Source organism: Meleagris gallopavo, chromosome 1, assembly GCF_000146605.3.
Source record: "Meleagris gallopavo isolate NT-WF06-2002-E0010 breed Aviagen turkey brand Nicholas breeding stock chromosome 1, Turkey_5.1, whole genome shotgun sequence".
Lineage (NCBI taxonomy): Eukaryota > Metazoa > Chordata > Aves > Galliformes > Phasianidae > Meleagris > Meleagris gallopavo.
In genome coordinates this window covers 150,734,034-150,752,084 of record NC_015011.2, presented here as the reverse complement: position 1 = coordinate 150,752,084, position 18,051 = coordinate 150,734,034, and the positions used below count along the sequence as shown (strand labels likewise).

The window sequence follows — 18,051 nt, the reverse complement described above, 5'->3', positions numbered from 1 at the left end:
AAAAAAAAAAAGAGAGAGAGAGAGAGAGAAAACATGGAAAAACTGTAACATCAGATAATTATACCAGACATTAAAAATCAAGTTGGATATGTCCATCTGATAATCTCATCAGAGATAAATAAACTTACAATCTATCAGTTAACAGTTGAGATGGGGCCAATCCTCTGTCATAAAGTGCCACAGGTAGCAATTCAGTTTCTATTACTGGGTCTTGAACATTAGTAATTCATGAAATACACGAAAACATTTTTTAAGCTTGGGGCAAGAACAAAAACCTGCTCAACACACTGCACTGCAAAAACACCTCTGATTATTTTTTTCATTTATATCTAACATCAGAATGGTTTTAGCATGGAAAGTCCCAAACATGAATGTTTATAATAGAGATTTAAGAAACAAGTTAGGCAAGTCTTCTAAACTGAAGTCTGCCACACTGGCCCCAGTTTTCACACATCCTATAAGACGGTCCTTAGGGTTTCTTGTACTGCTGCCTAGCATCATCAGGCTGACTAGAAGTGAATAAAATGAAGACTCTAACAAGAACCATATGCAGAAAGATGCATCTGTACTTCATGCACAGAACGCACCTTACTGTAGACTCAACAATTTTACTGCATAACACTACCTATGGGCAAGATATTTTATCCAGAGAATTCCCTATTTTTTATGTAAATTACTCTGGCATTACTCTGAAACTTCATGGAGGAATAGCTTCCATTTGTATTACTGAGAAATTAACGTGGTTGTTTTATTATACATTACATGCACACAGTAAAACGTTCTGTTTCTATATACTACTGGCATCAAACTGGAGTTAAGATCTGAATGTGTCTTAATTTACAGAGATAGACTTAATTATTATTCGGCTGAACAGTGTATTTCACAATATCATCCCTGAAAGCTGAAATCCAGTTATCCCAAATTTGCTTTCATGGGTGTGCAGTATTCACCCCTTGCAGGAGACTCCCTCCTCTGCATAGATGAAGTCCTCCTCCCAACCATCACCTCTAAGTTAAAGCAAACTCTCACATCATTATACAACCTGTAAAGCAATGCAATCTGTTCTTTCACATAATCACCTCACTGTGCATGCAAGCAATGCTGACGAATCTGTAAGCTCACTGCACAGCTGACCAGAAGATTTAGATGATAAATCATTTCCAAAAGCTGTATGTGTCATGGTTTTATCATGTCTGCTTATCAGTATTCCACATCATAGCATCATGTAGTACACTGAGAGTTAAAGAGTTAATACTCCAGTTCTGGGTACCTGTCCTAGAAGTGAAGAAGAACTATATCTCCCAGAGGACTGCTTGCTGTTCCGTTACAGTTTCTGCACAGAGGGAAAGGTAAAACTGTTCTCTTATCATGAGATGCTCTCTCTTCCCTACTGCTTGCCTAAGCATTACAGTAAAGCCTTTGGTTTTTGGACACTCTCTCTCATTTTATTTATTAGCTTCAATTCTAATTATATTGTATTATAAATGTGCTATCTTGCATTCTGATATCTACTCAGCAAATTAGTTTCTTTCTCCTCAGATCACTGCCACTATTTTGTTTTTAGACCCAACTCCCAACCCTTTCCCCTTTTCTCCCTCCTTGGGCATGGGTCAATGGTTCCCCCACCCCACTAGTCACAGAACCGGGCCAAACCAGCCTGTAAACCATTGACAGTATGCTACAGCAGTGAGATTCTACTTACTGAAGACTCCCGAGTGCATGTAGAGGCAACTATTCTGCAATACTTTGCCATAGAGGCACAATACTCTTCCATAAAAATCAATAATGTGGTCTTACCAAAAGAATCTGCAGTCTGACTGGGCCAATTTTAAACACTACCCTATTATTCTATGGTTTCATTTGAGAATGCTCATTCTTCTAAGCAGTACACAAGTCTGTGATAGACTATCAAGAAAAGCAGCTTTTACCTGCTCAGAAAAAAAAACAAAAACAAAAACAAACAAACAAAAAAAACCAACCAAGCTTGTGCAATTTGTAAAACTTACCTTCTGCAAAACAAAGAGCTAATAGTATCCAAGTCTCCTCGACAGCAAAAATTAAAGGAAAAAAGGTTCTATTAACATTTTGTAAGTAAAAATAAAAACAAATAAAAAACCCAGAACACTACTGAAAACCATTCTACATCAATTCTACTTTAAAACCAGTCACATACAGTTGAATAAATTCGCAAGTAGGAACCTGGCTTCTAATAGAGAAATCAAAAATTAAAAAAATAGAGAATTTTCTAATAGATAATTTTTGTTATCACATTTTTCATTCCTGAGATCTACTCTTAACTGTAGATTAAGTTGCCAACCACTGCCTGAACCTGTGTTTATTTTTAAGCACACATCAGTTCTGCATATGTATCATCCACAAAATGGTTCATGTTACAGTAGCCACAAGAAGGAAGCCTAGAGATAGGCATTAAAGCAGTTTACTTCTCACTCTCTGAAAATGAGATAAGGAATTTGAGGGCTGGACTCAATGATCTCTAGAGGTCCCTTCCAGCCCCTACAATTCTGTGATTCTGTGAATTCTAGCTATGCAGAGCACATTATAAGAGGATGAGATTCACTACCAGTACTTATGATACTGCATACACGAACAGAGCTTCTTGTAGAGCAAACCAAGATGTCGGATAAGTAGATAGGTTCCAGTTTGGAGTCCTTATTGCTGACACTCACAGCACGTACTGACAGGACAAGGGGTAACGTTTAAACTAAAAAAGGTGAGATTTAGATTGAATTGAAATGAAATTCTTCACAATGAAGATGGTGAGGCACTAGCACAGGCTGCCCTGAAAAGCTGTGGATGCCCCATCCCTGGACACATTCAAGGCCAGGTTGGGTCTGGGCAGCCTGATTTCAAGGGTAGCAACACTGTAGGGGAGTTAGAACTAGGAGACCCTTAAGGTCCCATCCAATCTAAACCATTCTATGATTCTATGACACTCCTGTCTTTCCTATAAGCTATTAGGCAGGCAGAACTTCTTTTCTACAGAAATATCAGAACGGAAATAAATTACAGATGAATCTTTAAGGAACTGGTCTTATTTTAATTGTTTTCAGTAACTCAACTGTGTGGAGAAGGTATGGAAAAGAACTGACCATCTGAGGCTCAGATTACCAGAGGAATTAAGATGAAATTAGTCACTACAGCAGGCATCCAAACTTCTGTATCCCGCAACAGTAGAGTGATCATTTGCTAAAATAATAAACAATGATTTGGGTGAAGTTAAAACAGACATCTCTCTACATGATCCCTATGAATCTACGAGCTTCCACAGAAGTTTGTGCTAACACAGTGTGACAGCCAGTAGAGAGAGTACACAATACTACTTGTGTAGAAAATACTTTCATATACATATCCTTCCTTGTCTTCTCAGTAAGGATCACTAAAAAAGGAAAAACAATTAACTGACCTTTAAAAGATCATGATGTCTGAAGAATCCAGCTATCATATATTGAGGTTATACACCGTACAGGAGATGAGGAAAGCAATTGCAGAGAGGACATTTGAAATTTTTAACTTGCATTGAAAGCTATTCGTTTTGGGAACTTTTTTTATTCTAAGACAGACACTGCATCCAATTGTTCATTTGTGTAAGTCTTAACCAATCATAATAAAATATCTTAGTCAGGAGCTCTGACCATTAACAATAAGCATGGCCAACTTCAGATCTGTTTTTGACATACCTGAAGAGCCAGTTGGTCAAAAATCATACTTGGGTACAAATACTCATAAATTACCATTGCGATATGGTTAACAGGAGACAGAAAGTCTGGTCAGAAATGTCATGTGCTGCAAAGAACTGAAATGAGATATAGAAGGCAAGGTTTACTATACTTAATGTTCACACAGCATCCCTTCTCCTGACTCCACATTAGAATTCCAGGAGAAGTCAGCCAGATCATAGCAACTACTGTCCAATATGCACTAAAAGGGGAGAAAAAACAAAAACAACCCATATCATTTTATTTTACTAAAGTGTCTTGGAGAGTTGGAAGGTGGGCAGAGATCCCAATAAACTGATAGATGACTAGCACTGCTAACCCAGAAGATACAGAAACACAGTGTTTCAGGTACCTGACCAGTACAACTTCCAGTGTTAGGCAGCAGAATCTGTAATAGCTTTACAGGTATTTTCTAAATAGCTAACCTTCCAGCTTCTGGTTCTCTTTTTCCATTCGAAGCAACAGAATTTGCTGATGGATGGCTTTTCTCCACAGACTTTGTAGTTCTTCCGAGTTTTTCTTCTCTCCTGTTTTATCTGTAGCATCCTCATTCTGCAATATTAAAAGAAGAGGGTCTTCCTCCAAGGGTGGAGCAAGAGGGGATAGCGGTAACAATTCACTTCCGTCATGACTATCTGCAAAGAAACAGAAAGCTATTAGAGGGAACTCAGATTGTTTGACATATCATGAAAATTTATGTCACAGCAGAGCAAAAATAGCTGAGTTTCACGTTTAGCAGTGAGACATTGATTCCAAACAGAGAAAATGCACTTAACAGAAGAGTAATAGAGTCATTTTTAAATAAAGTGTTAGAGTCACACAGTAAATCAACACATAAGTACAACTTCTCCCAAGTGAGGTTCTAGCAAGAACACGGCATCAAACTGATCCCCCTTTTCCTTTCATATCTTCACATATTGCAGCTCACTGTAGTACTAACTATCCAGCAACAACTGCTTGAAAGCACACACAAACCTGGATGCTGCATCTTGGAAGCAGATCTGTTCATAGGTGAAGCTACCCGCAAGAATATTCTCTGCCGCCAGGAGATACGGCGAGGTGTGAGTGTGGCCCCTACTGCATTTAGAGATTCGCTACTGCAGATGTTTGTTGCTCTTTTCTTTCCCTCCCCATCACTGAAGGAAAAAGAAAAAAGAAAAAAACAAAAAAAACAGGTGGGGTGATCAAAGCAAGTCACCTTTGGATTAAAAAAGAACAAACAAATTGAAACAAACAAAAAATCTGCCTACTGTACAACAAGAACTGCGGAAGCATTTGCTAGAAAGCGTTAGAAGGCAGAGTGCTATGTGTGAGCTTCACCGTGAACACAGAAGTATCCAACTTGTAGCACAGTGCTGTTAAGTTTGCTCAACAATACCACTGGGAAGAATTCATAATATTCATACAGTGCTCAATTGGAAGAGAAGAATAAAAGCTAAGTTTATTAAAACCCAAGAAAACTTCAAGCGGGAGAAAATAAATGTGGTAATATTCAGCTGATAAAACTTGCCTTGCTGTACATCAGTCTTACACGTTTGCTCTGATGTAATATCCCTAAAAGCACAGATGTTGCTTGAACAGAGCACAGTGCTCCATTTAATGCCATTTTAAATATCATGATGAACTCACAGTATTCTACTGAAGGCAATGTTGTGCCTTTCTCTTACCTGTGTTTCAGGAAGTGGATGCTCCACTAGCAGAAAGGGAGTCAAAAGTCCTCATGTTTTACTAGCATCTTCAGTTAAAGGAACAATCTCTGCAAAGGGAGGCTCAACTCCCACCACAGTGAAAAAACATCCTTTCCAAACACCAGGTAGAAACAGATTTACACAGTAATTTCAATAGCAGCTTATGCTACTGAAAGAAGCAAGGAGAGGCTGCAGGGAAGCTTTGCCAGAAGTTTATTTTAATAGGGTACCAAGCACAACTCTCTGCTTACTCTTTCCAGAGATAAGGATATTTAGCTTTAACTTCTGTAAGTACTTGAACAATTTTCAGAAATATTTCAGTATTTTGCCCTTGCAGTAGTGAAGTAGATACACAGATACACAGATCTAATACAGCAATGGGTACAAACTGATCCTCTCCCACATATCCTTCCGCACATTAGCAATGTGAAACACTGATAACTTCAACTCTTCCTAAACACTCACCAGCTGCTTTTTTTTCATTGAACATCCAATGAACATAGAAGTCACCTGCAAGAGCAGCACTCTGGGACAGAGAGGACATACCAACCTCTTACAAAATAATAATAAGATGAGAAACGGAAGTACTTATCCACTATGAACCAAACACAGTAGAGATCAAATTCCATATATAATATATGGAATTGTATTTCCCCAAAGGTAAATCACTTTACTTGAAGATGCCTACATTTGACAGTGTCCTTTGTTAACTGGGCCTCAAGGTATCATTATGGGTTGGAGTAGATAAGCTGAAATCCCATAGACTGCAGTTACACTGAAGAATGGGTACGGTATCTCAGGGAAATCCACCATCCCTGAAGGAGAAAACAGCTGTATCAACACACCAGCAGCTGTACTCAGACCTTCATCCTGTGAAGAACTAACATGTTACAGAACAACGCCCATAAAAATGATGAAAAAATGATGAAAAATAAAAAGATGAAAGGAAAGCCCAGCAAATTGGGCATTTGCTATGCTTTTAGTGGTAAGTCAGTTGAAGATGACCAGTTTTCCAGCTGCAGCCATGCTCTCCACGTTTGGCTTGCACAAAAGGAGAGACACCTGCGAGGGAGGCAAAACCACATCTTCCTGAAGTTTCAGCTACACCAGTCTACCAGCTACACCATGCTGAGGGCACATTTCACAAAGAACACTGTGATGAACAATTATCCACACAACTAGGACAGACCTGTTCAGTGATCAGAGCTATTCCTATGCTAGCGATCTACAGCAACTCTCTGATATCCCTAAGTCTCAACAAGCAAACTGAGCTCGCTATTACACACAAACATTAGACATAGCTTTCACGTCACTGGCGGAGAAATAACTGTGTTCTCAAGTTCACTTGCCCACACTTAGTCAACCACCTCTGCTTTCCCCTAAAAACCACTACAGGCAATCAGCCCTGGATAACAGATAGCCCAAATTATTTGCCACTCCTGATGTACTTTCTACAGCGCTTCAGTTCCCTATGCTTAACACTACTGCTGGGTGGTCTCAATTGAGACCCCATGTTGCACTAACTAAACAGCAACAAAACCCAGCAAAAATCTTTCCAGGCTAATTCTTACATAATCCAGGAGGAACTACTCTTTGTTCTAGATAAATACATAAAGACTACAAAATACAATATACAGACTACAAAATCAATTTTGAAACTGCTGTCTTTAAAAGGTATTTCAGCCCAGTAACTCCTGGAAATATACTGAGTTGGATATAATAATCATAACAACTTGTGCTCCTATGAATAACAAACAAAATTGCTACTCACTACTTCAAGTCTTACTTATCATGTTAGAACACAAAAGTTATTCCAGGGCTTATTAAGCAAAAGCTGCGCAAGAAGTAAAAGAAAACTCAATTTCTACTGCCATGTACAAAAATCTATGTTTGACTGGTGCACTCCTAAATGGGCAGTCTTGGGTACAGCATTCAACTTACAGTAGTAAAATTTATAGGAAAGTCACAATAAGTGGTTGGCTATTTTAGGCTATGGAACTAAGTTGTTTAAAGCTGTTTAAGACATTCAAATCCCAGAATTCACAGTAGGATGCATCACTCATACATGCTACCTCATAAAATGTGCAAATCACACAATCCTTAGGCCTTTCATTTCCTGTTAGATCATACCTATCAAAATTCCCCTGGCATTTCAAGAACTACTACTGACCACTTCCTCTTTCTCTGATGAGTGATCAGAGAACTCACCTTGTACTCAGTACAGGGCAAGGGCACCAGAGAAAAAGAAATTGAAGAAACAGGAGACAGAAAGAGAGCAAAATTTCCTTATTTCTATTTAGAAAAAAAGAAAAACAGAAGATCTGAAGGTGTGAAACAGTACAGAATAAAGGAGGAAGAAATTTGAAAAAAATGGTAATATCACCTACCATGTGATGAAATGGTTCAAAAGGTTGATGCAAGAAACTAATGCGTTAACTCAATTACATATTTCCCAGTTTGAAAACATGACATGCACAATGCTTACCCATAGACTTTCCTATCTCCCATTTACTGACAAATCTGCAAGCTAAACCAGGGAAAGTCTAAAGAGTTTAACACTCATGGGTTGAAAAATACATTTCATTCTCCATCAGCCAATTAAAATGAGAGTTGGATTACCTCAGTCACTTACAATGTGGGGATTACTTGCTTAGCATGTCTTTACTATATTTATAATATTCACTTCACTAAAATGAACCCTGCTAGCTGACAACGCTGAATTCACCCTCAACTACTGTAATTTTCTTATCATAGCAAGTTAGATGTAGCTGTTTCCAGAAAGAGTCGTAACTAAAAGATGCCATTTTCACAAGAGGTTTTACACATTTCTTATGGAAATTGCTTTTGAAGATTTGAAGATCTCCTCAACTCACAGTTCAAAACACCATTACTGTGAAACCCCATACCTTTAGAAGCATATAACCAAAATGAATAAGAGTAGTACCTGAGATATTTCATCTTGGCATTAAGTATGGTTTTTATCAACACCTACGTTCCTCAAATTCAGAACACTATATTTAATAGATCTGGCTGCTCACGAAAACTGTTCCAGGATTGGTTCAGCTTGAACTAGGTCTGCTAACAGATGGGACCAGAGGAACAAAGTTGGACTGGAACTCAAAAAAACTCAAGGCAGTTTGTAAGAGATTATTTTTTCACCATTTCTTGCACATCTCAATTAGCAGACATCAGTTTCTGTTATTTCTATTAACCCACTTGCCACTTAGTCTAGTATTATTTTAGTCTAATAAGGAATGGAAAGTCTAGGTATCTAGTTTGCTTATATATCAACTATTACTGGACACAAGGTGTACAACAGGTGATATTAAAAGCCTACTTGTACAAGGATGTGATGACAATTTCTCCTCAAAATTTCAAAAGCATACACTGCTTCCTCCTTATTCATTTGTGCTTGAGCAGAAAGGTAGAGTCACTTAAAAAGTTATTCCGTCTTTAAAGATGTGACACATTACTAAGACTGGTTTTGGAAAAACTTCCCAAGTAATGATTGGTTTATATTATCCCCATATTAAGACAGGGAATCTAAGTAATTTACCATTTACTTTTTAAAAGCTGTGGACTTAAGTTGATGAAGAGAATGGGCACTGGTTCTGCCATTAAGGCAATGCAACTTTCCTGTAAGGATGCCTCACCTTATTGTACTTGCACACTAGTTTACTCTTCTGGAAAGACTCGAACTGCAGAATCCTCCCACTCTGTGTTTTATAATTGTCTCCATGTTACGAGTTTCTGGCTGTATGCTGTTCATGCTGTTACAGATAGGAGACCAGGAAGAGACATTATAAATGTCAGAAAAATAAGGCACAATACAGTGTCCTTAAAGAGAAGATATATATCTTGCATTTTGCTATTATGACCTGTGTATTATTTAGAGAAGATTAACTTAGACCATACCTTACGCCCACATTTAGGTCAGCTGCCTCCCATTAATTAGCGTATTTAATTCCTTCAAAGAGACAAGAAAAGCTGGAGTATGTGGGGTGTGCTTGGTGTGTCTCAAACACTTGTGGTGCAAGGCCGTTGCCATGACAACCAGTCAGAGGCCATTATCAGCAAGATACAAAATCCCGTGGCCTACCTTCTCGGCCAGAGTTTTGGCTACAAACTTATTTTTGACAAACCTGTTATTGCAAATTGAGTTGCTCACGACCTTGGGACGCTACACCTGCAAACCCAGCAGGCATAAAAAGGGTGCCTGAAGGGGATGCAGATCATCGTTGCTGTTTGCTGGTTCGAGGCTGTCATCCCCGTATAAACATGTTCACTCTACACCATCCCATTTCCAGCACCGTGAGCTGACACTGGAACTCCTTGAATGAGATCAATGATCTCTTTTCTGTCCATCTCTCTGCCTCTCTTGTTCTTTCTCCAGTTCTCTCTTCACTCCTATTTTCTCTTAAAAGTAATCAAGTAATTGCAAGACCTATTTCAGTTTTCTAAATGCCATATCTTGTAAAGTTGTTAAGTTGTCAAGTTGTTAAGTAATTGCAAGACCTCTTGGTTCCTTAAGGTCGCAGAGTTTATCTGCACAGCATAAGACTGATTCTAAGTGATAAGATGCCATCTTATAAAGTCGTTTAGTTTAGCCACACAGTAAGATAGATTTAATCGTTATAGTGCCAATATTTTAGGGATAATTGCTTATCAATATTTTGTGATAAATGTAGTATATAGATTCTCATTGAAATTGATGATTGTGTGTGGACTTCTGCTTATCATTTTACCTTAAGCAGACTAAGGCAGGGCTTTACAATTCTTTATAGCCCTTCCTAAAATGGAGATGACAAATTTATGTGAGCAAGTTTAATGAAACAGCATTCCACAAAGTGAAAAAAATTTCATTACACGCCCCTGAAAACTTCCATACCCATCTTACAACTGAAACTCCCACATAACAGAGTCTTGATGCATCCAAAAACAAGGTCTCATCAACATCTGTTTGTGTTTAAAGAGCAATCTACTGTTACTTTTTCAGGTAGAAACGGTCACGTGAATATATTCTACAACCCCAGAATTTCCTGCTGGAAATGGACAGAGGACAACCACATAGAGATGAGGAGTAGCAGAAACCTGAGAACAGTTCAGCATACAGAAATGAACAGTAGCTGTGAGTGTAAAGACTGAAATAGTCATTGACAAGAGAAATACAGAGGCGAGCAACTGACAAAAAACCATCATGAAATATAAAACAACAGTTCCACCTTCATCACTATCTTCAGAAGAATAATCCATAAGCAGTTTTCCTAAGCACAATTCTGAAGGAGTGCCTATTCTTTATACTAAAAAATATGACTTCCATCCAGATTCACACCAATGTCAGAAAGTCCTTCTTATATCTTGGCTTCTTCCCCGCTCATCTTTAATTGGAAGTCACTTGGCGATTCTTCCTAGAAATATCACAGCTAGTATCACTCAGCTAACTTGACATTCCCTCTTCCCCAAATACATCCCGCATTAGTACTTTGCTCTTTTCTCAACAATTCTCAACAATTACAGCCACACAGGCTGCTTTGCATTCAGCAGAGAAAGCATCCAACTGGCGTAACACTTCTATAAACACTGCAATTCAAGCAACAAACCAATGCAGCTGATTTGCAACACCATAAAAAAAACAAGACGCAGCTCCTAGATGTCAGCAGACAAGCCTCAGTTCTTAACAGGCTTTTTTGGTCAAAAGCCTATTCATCAGTGCAAATCAGTGTCACGTACTTAGGAAGTGTGTTAGAAATGCAGGAGCACAAGGCAGAGTAGGAGGGATCCCACATGTTGCATTGCACTGGGAATCCTGTTGTTAAGCCGTTGGCAGTGAAGAACTAAGCAGGAGACAATGCTCTCACCTCTTGGAGAGGTCACTTTCTGAGTGCTGGAGCAACCTTCCTGAGCCCTGGTAAAAAGTTTTCAGGAAAGAAGGGGCAGAGAGAGAGGAAGGGAGACCAGGTGATGCAGATTCACTGTGAAAGCGCTGAATCCCAACATTAGGACTGTGCAGGCAGGCAATAAAGAGAACATAGCAGACATATCAGCACGGAATCAGATACAACAGAATATCCAAATTAAAAACACTGGCCAAGTACCTCCTCTTTACTTAAAGTAACTTTGTTTCCTGGAAAATGAAGCATATCAGCTGCATCACTGCAGGTTTTTACACTGACGTTGATTTTATTATGTTTGATTTACTTCAAGAAACATTTTGATAGCATTGCACAGCAGGCAGAAAATCTTATTTTTTCAGCCTTATTATTCTCAAAGGGAAATTCAGTAAGATAGTTTCTGAAACACTCGAAAAATAACCTTAGAAAATTGCCTTCAATAACATGAATCACATTGTGAGTTCTGTCCTCCTCCACTTCTTGCTTTCAGAAATAATTTTAGTGGACTACTAGAACACACTACAAGTAGATATTATTTCAGTGCAGTATTTTGGAAGGAATTTTTGACATTTTTGTTGAATAATTTAATCAAAGACGACAGTCCTCCCACACAGTTAAACATTACTTAAAAAGAGGAAAAATGTACTGGGGAGACATTAAAATCAATTCAGTTTCTCTTATTTAACATATTGATTAATCATGAGTAGGAAAAGGGAGACTGAAAACCCCAACCTAGAGCCATGCTGTTACAAAGCAATTTGGACTGAAAACCTGCTGACAATGCAAATTGATCATCGGCTTCTTGAAAGTTGTTACAAAGAAGTGAAGTCAGGAAGTCCTGCAGGGTTTCCTGTTTGCATACAACATGGACAGTAAAGAAAAAAAAAAAAAGAAAGTTTATCTCAGTAAAACAAAAAACCAACACTCATTATTTATCTCTTTAGAAACAAAGCATAACATGGCTATTTCAAGTCTTCTTTCAAGCCTTGCATGAGAGTTTCTTACACTTGATCTCTTCCATTCTCTTGAAGAGAATAAAATTATTTGCTTTTCTCTACAAGCTGATGCAGCATTCTCATGGAAATTTTAATCTAGACAACAAGTAAGCAATAAGTGATTATTTAACATCATTTTCAGAGCCTTCAAGAAGCTTAAATTGCAGCCATGCACTGCAACAGATGAGCAGTCTGGAGAGAGCATAGAAAATACAGCCTGAATTGTAGAATGGCTTCAGTTGGAAGGGTTCTTAATGATCTTAATCTCATCTAGTTCCAACCCCCTGCCACAGGCATGGCTGCCACCCATCAGATCAGACTGCCCAGAGTGGCCCCATCCAACCTGGCCTTGAACACTTCCAGAGATGGGAAAGTCACAGCTTCTTGTAAAGAGTCTATATTATAAAGGTTTTAGAGTTTTGCCTGGTGACTTACTGATGAAGGTAAGCAGGATGGAGGCAGAGAAAGTAAATCTGAGTAGGTCCACAATGAACTATGGGTACCTCTCCTGACCAAGCAAAAGAACTCTGCTTGGCTCCTGAAACAGAAGGATCCCACATGACATTAGCAGGAGAGTTTCCAAACAGGGAGGGAAAGAAATTACAGACGGAAACTCCTGCGGATGGCAAATAGAAAAACTGCATGCCTCACAGTTCAGAGGAGGCATTTAATCATTAAGTCTTTTAGTGGGATTCTTCCGTAGTTTTAATTCTGGACATACTGTCCAGGAGCCTAGCTAATACAGCAATTAGCACTCAAAGCTGCCAGCACTTATCCCAGTGTAAATCCTCAAGCTACAGCCTCTGCAGTTAGAAGTGCTGAGGATCTCTTCTCTGGAAGGCCTGTCTGCGGCACAGCCAAAAGGCTCAAGCTCAAAGCTGGCAATAAGCAAGCACACAGGTCGGCACCCAGCCTGGCTATCTATCCACTGGCTTGTTGCTTCCTCTGAGTCACTCGGGGATCAGCCAGTTACTGCACCAAGCTATTCAGAGGTGGAGAAGACAAGCTGAAAGTAAACTAATAAACCCAGAGGAGCACAGAAGCAGCTCACATCAGAAGCTGGTGTGCTGACATTGCAGATGGGACTTACCTCGTGGGCTCAATGCTGCTCTGCCGCAGCAGTGGGGAGCGAGCACTCAGGGACCGCCCATTCTGGAAGGTTATCCGCCGCCGGGAGCTGGAGGGAGGGTGGCTGAAGGTGTGCGCACGTCTTCTGAACTGGGGGGAGTCTGAGTCCTCCTCAGGAAATGGCTGCCAGGCTGAGGACACCGGGGACGCCGGAGGAGTGGTTGGTGGAGAGTCACCCGGAGAAGCGTCCTGGAAGGAAGCACTGGAGGAGTGAGGCCTGCAGGAGCTCACCTAGACCCACCAACCACACGCAGCATTGGTGCTCTGGAGCCTCTCCACCCTCTTGGTCACGGGCCTATTGTATGCTAATTATCACCCAAAACAGACATCCTTTGTTAAGTTACGCTGAGACCTCAGCGTCCTTCTTGGAGGAAAAAAAAATAAAATAACCAACACAACAACCAACAACACAACAAAACAGAAAGAGAAAAGAGGAATAAAAATTTATATACTATGCAAAATCATACTGATAATTCCAGGCCTTCTCTTAAAGGATCAGCATCCCAGCTACTGGGCTTGGGGCTCTTTCAGGAGAAAACAGGGACTGAAAAGACTGGGGAAACCGCTGTGAGGTATAGTTTCCTCGACATATCATGAGCATGCTTCCTGCACCGTCACAGCGATATCCTGGAAGAGAGCCTGTTATTACACAGCCAGTTTGTGAGTAATTGTGGCAGGAAAACCATAACAGAATCTCCATCTCCTGGGAAAAACAGCAACCAATCCCTGCATGAGGTCAGAGGAAGATTGAAAACAGGAAATAAAATGAAAGTGAACAGCGTTCTGCCCCTCTACTCCCACAAAGCATCCCCAACAGATGTTTTCAGGTCAGCATTTTAACTTCCCTAAAGCAACTGTTACTTACAGAAAGGATTCCTCACCTTCAGAGCATTTCCTTACATTGAGATATGACTATTTACAATAGGTTCAGCAAAGCTGACCAAAAATTCCCTGCTTTTTGTAAAAGCAAAGGAAACGTAGGAAAAAATACCCAAAACACCACCAGTCTGGCAATCAAGCAACAGATTAAAATTGAAGCTCCAAGACAACGCATATGCCAGCTTTCCTACAACCTCCACCTCCCACTGGAAACTCTTATCTGAGTTTAGTAAATTGATGTGCTACTTCGTTCAAACTGAAGAAAAGAGGCAAGCTCATGCTTCATTACCACCCATGCATGAAAGCGTGCCCATTTGAACTAAGCTCCTTACGCACTTTGTCAGAAGCAAGGCTGTTACAGCGCTCAAAGCTGTCCACACTCCCCAAGCGGCCTCGCATTCTGTTGGCTCCCTGCAAGAAAAAAAATGAATCATTTAGTCCAGCTTTTTGCTTTTTCCAAAGATTAAGCAAAGATGGAAGCAGCTGCATAGGTGAGTACAGGACAGTCCAGGCACGTGACATGTTTGATAGAAAACATCAGATAATGGGGCAAATACTGGATTTTGCAAGCAGTTCTTTTCTTTCCCCAAGAGTTTTAACCAGATAATTCTTGTCAGGAGCAACTGAATATTCATTCATGTGAGGCAGAACATCTGAGCTGGCTTGGTCAGACTGAGAAAACCTGCAGACTTTCGTAGAGCACCCTGCAGTGCAGCTATCAGATGCACTCGACATGCTATGATCTCAGAGAACTTATACCATATCTAGAGATCTCAGACAAATTAAGTCTATCTGGGAAAAAGTAGAGAAAGCAATACAACTGGGTAAGTGCTCTTTGGCAGCAAATCCAACCCAATAAGGTTGGATATGAGCAATCCCTTACAAAGGCAGTGAGGTTAGCACTAAAGCAAAGCTGATAGAAACTGACATTAACAGATCTTGGCCAAACATGTTCAGAGTTAACTGGTTTCACAGAAAGAGATTACAGATCAGCAGTGCTTTCTACTTCCTTCTACCTGTCTTCAATACCTACAAAATGTAGGCAACATTTAATGTTGGACATTACTGACTGCTGAAGTAAGTTGTTTCCACCACTTTAACAGGCAAAAAAAAAAAAAAAAAAAGTACTAGGCTTTGGATAAAACATAGACAGGGCATAGTAGCTCTTCTTGGTATTTCTGTAACTTACAAGGGAAGTTTTGTCAACATTAGCAATGTTTATTTAGCCAACTTTTCCCTGGTAAGGTTTATTTTCATTTTCAAGACTTAGAGTGCCCCTTAAGTACATTGTCCCATTTAAGCTCATTACCAGTGAATGCTCTGCCTGAAGGGGATCTCTTCACTGACCCTCACAATAAAATAGGAGCAAAGGATAACTTGGAAGTTTCTTATTAGATTTAAAAACATGCTTTTGGCACACTAAGAAAGGCTTTTTGATTCAGAAGAAACAACAACAGAAGTTAGTACAGCATGGGCTAGTAGAAATGTGTTCAAAAGGTCAAAAAGAGGTTATATTTATTTTTTCTGAGATAACTGTTAGGAAACCACAGCCTGTTTTCAGTTCAAACCTGACAAAAACAAGATAATTCCAGCAAAACAAACAAGTGAAAAAGTGGCATTCCTCTGGGAGAAAGATGCCAGAGCACAAAACCCAGCATGTTTCCCCATGGTGAGTGGTGAACAGCTACTCATTCAAGTAGCTTAAAATGTCACAATTCTATTTATCCTAGCTATGAAGCTATTCACTTAAGAAGTCTTCTTAGATACCTGGCCACCATATAATTATTTCTAATTTGCTAAGATTAAGGCTGCTTGAATCTCACCTCACATTTACTGACTTTTATATATATATATATATATATATATATATATATATACACACACACACAACACATACACACATTTATATGTGTGTGTGTGTGTGTGTGTGTGTGTATATATATATATTTATTTATTTAAATATACAATAAGATACTGAATACCAATTTTATAAGAACTGACTTTCTTTCCTACTCTCTTAGTTAATAATTACACTTTAAAATAAAGATGGTAAGTCATGTACAATTAGCATTCCATAACATTAATACCGAGTAACTGGTAGCAGGCTTAAGGGAAAACAAACAAACAAAAAATCCACTGCACTAATGGGTATTTGATACCTAAATACCTTTAGGAATTAACTGTGATCTATTAGACTTGTTATAATAGTCTGATGAATAGTAAGAGCTACAAAACAGCCATTATACAACACATGTACACATGTATCACACACAGAATGCACACACATACTGTACAGAAACAATCATATACTCAGAGAATCATCAAATGTCCCCACTTGGAAGGGGCCCATAAGGATCACCAAGTCTTGTGATCCTGGTTTCACACAGGACAACCCAAAAATCAGTCCTTAAGTCTAACTGCATTGTCCTTGAACTCCTTGAACTTTGGCAGTTTGGACCCATGACCACTGCCCTGGGAGCTTGTTCCAGCATTCCACCACCCATTGATTACTTGATTTAACCACATTAATAGTGACTGAACTGCACTGTAAACTATTTTTCTAGTTCTTGCATTGTGTGACCTTTAAAAGGATCTGCAGTGATGAACCCCTCCATGCATCATGATTCACTGCAACACAATGCTGTTCCTGATCTCTAGCAGTTACAAGCAAAAGATGAGATAATCCTTCTAACAGCAAGTCTTCTTCACAAACAAGCAAACTTAAAATGGCACCAACATGGATTTGGGTGTCCACTGCTGTTAAACTACATCACAGACTGAAAGTGGATCTTTGTGCTATAGAGCACAGCATGGCACAGTGGCCCTGTTGAGAAAGGAACATAATGTATCAGAAGCAGCAATCAATGAATATCTCCGTTCTGAGATATTTCAACTCAGCAGTGCATTTCTCATAAAAGATTTTTCCTTCACATAATACAAATACTGTGTCCATACATGGCCAAGCAGCTTTCCTGGGTTATTCCCAGTGATGTATGCTGTTTCCACAATCACTGCAGAGTTCATACCCCACTGTCAGATCACATTCCAGTCACATGTCCTTTAGACATGAGAAAGAAATCAGTCTCAGCATAGGCATGACAGCTGTCATCAACTGATGGTATTTCAGACTGATGAAGTTATCCAGATCTTCTGAATATCATCTCTCTTTTGCTCTCTTTCTATATTCAGACCAGATTCCAAATGCATAAAATTTGCAACAAAACATAACCCAGATTCGACCAGGTAAGTATTAATCCTAGAGTCACTCCTAGGCCAAATTCACTCTTCACCTAAGTACAAGCCACTCTAAAGCTTCATCCTGGCAAATAATGTTTTGATTTCTTAATATGGAATATCTGTGATATCTCAGGTTTGGAGGTTACTCCAAGTGCAGCTTAGGCCCTGGTGACACAGTACTATAACACTTTTAAAACTATTAGCAGAAGGAGCTCAAATTCAATGCTTGAATTATATTTGGACCTCATCATTTGTATCACAGCTCTCTGTCCCTTCTTTGTAGTGACACACAGGACACATTCTTCTCTTACTTCTCTATACGTCCCTCCTCTGCATATAGACAAGGAGCAAAACCTGCAATTCAGACTTTTTCTTTAAAAAGCGAATTAATGTAAGAGATTTCCAGTAATTATCCATATTGTAGCTGGTTAGCAACACAGATATGAGGAGTATTTATTTTTTTTCTTTCCCTTTTTTTCTACCTTTTTCCCCCCTT

General features: G+C 39.3%; 1 protein-coding gene across 2 annotated transcripts in view; it reads right to left on the bottom strand.

Annotated features, from left to right (window-relative positions):
• TBC1D4 (TBC1 domain family member 4) overlaps positions 1–18,051 on the bottom strand; it is a 51,599-nt gene that overhangs the window by 13,428 nt on the left and 20,120 nt on the right. The window contains exons 9-13 of one of the 2 annotated variants that reach the window (XM_031557831.1): positions 14,655–14,729; positions 13,402–13,628; positions 11,284–11,427; positions 4,713–4,873; positions 4,163–4,372 (exon numbers count right to left, since the gene is read on the bottom strand). In XM_031557831.1, the coding sequence (XP_031413691.1) occupies positions 4,163–4,372; positions 4,713–4,873; positions 11,284–11,427; positions 13,402–13,628; positions 14,655–14,729 (817 nt within the window). Of the gene's footprint in view, positions 1–2,006; positions 2,757–4,162; positions 4,373–4,712; positions 4,874–11,283; positions 11,428–13,401; positions 13,629–14,654; positions 14,730–18,051 lie in introns of those variants that run through there. The other variant, XM_019610709.2, reaches the window with a different exon arrangement.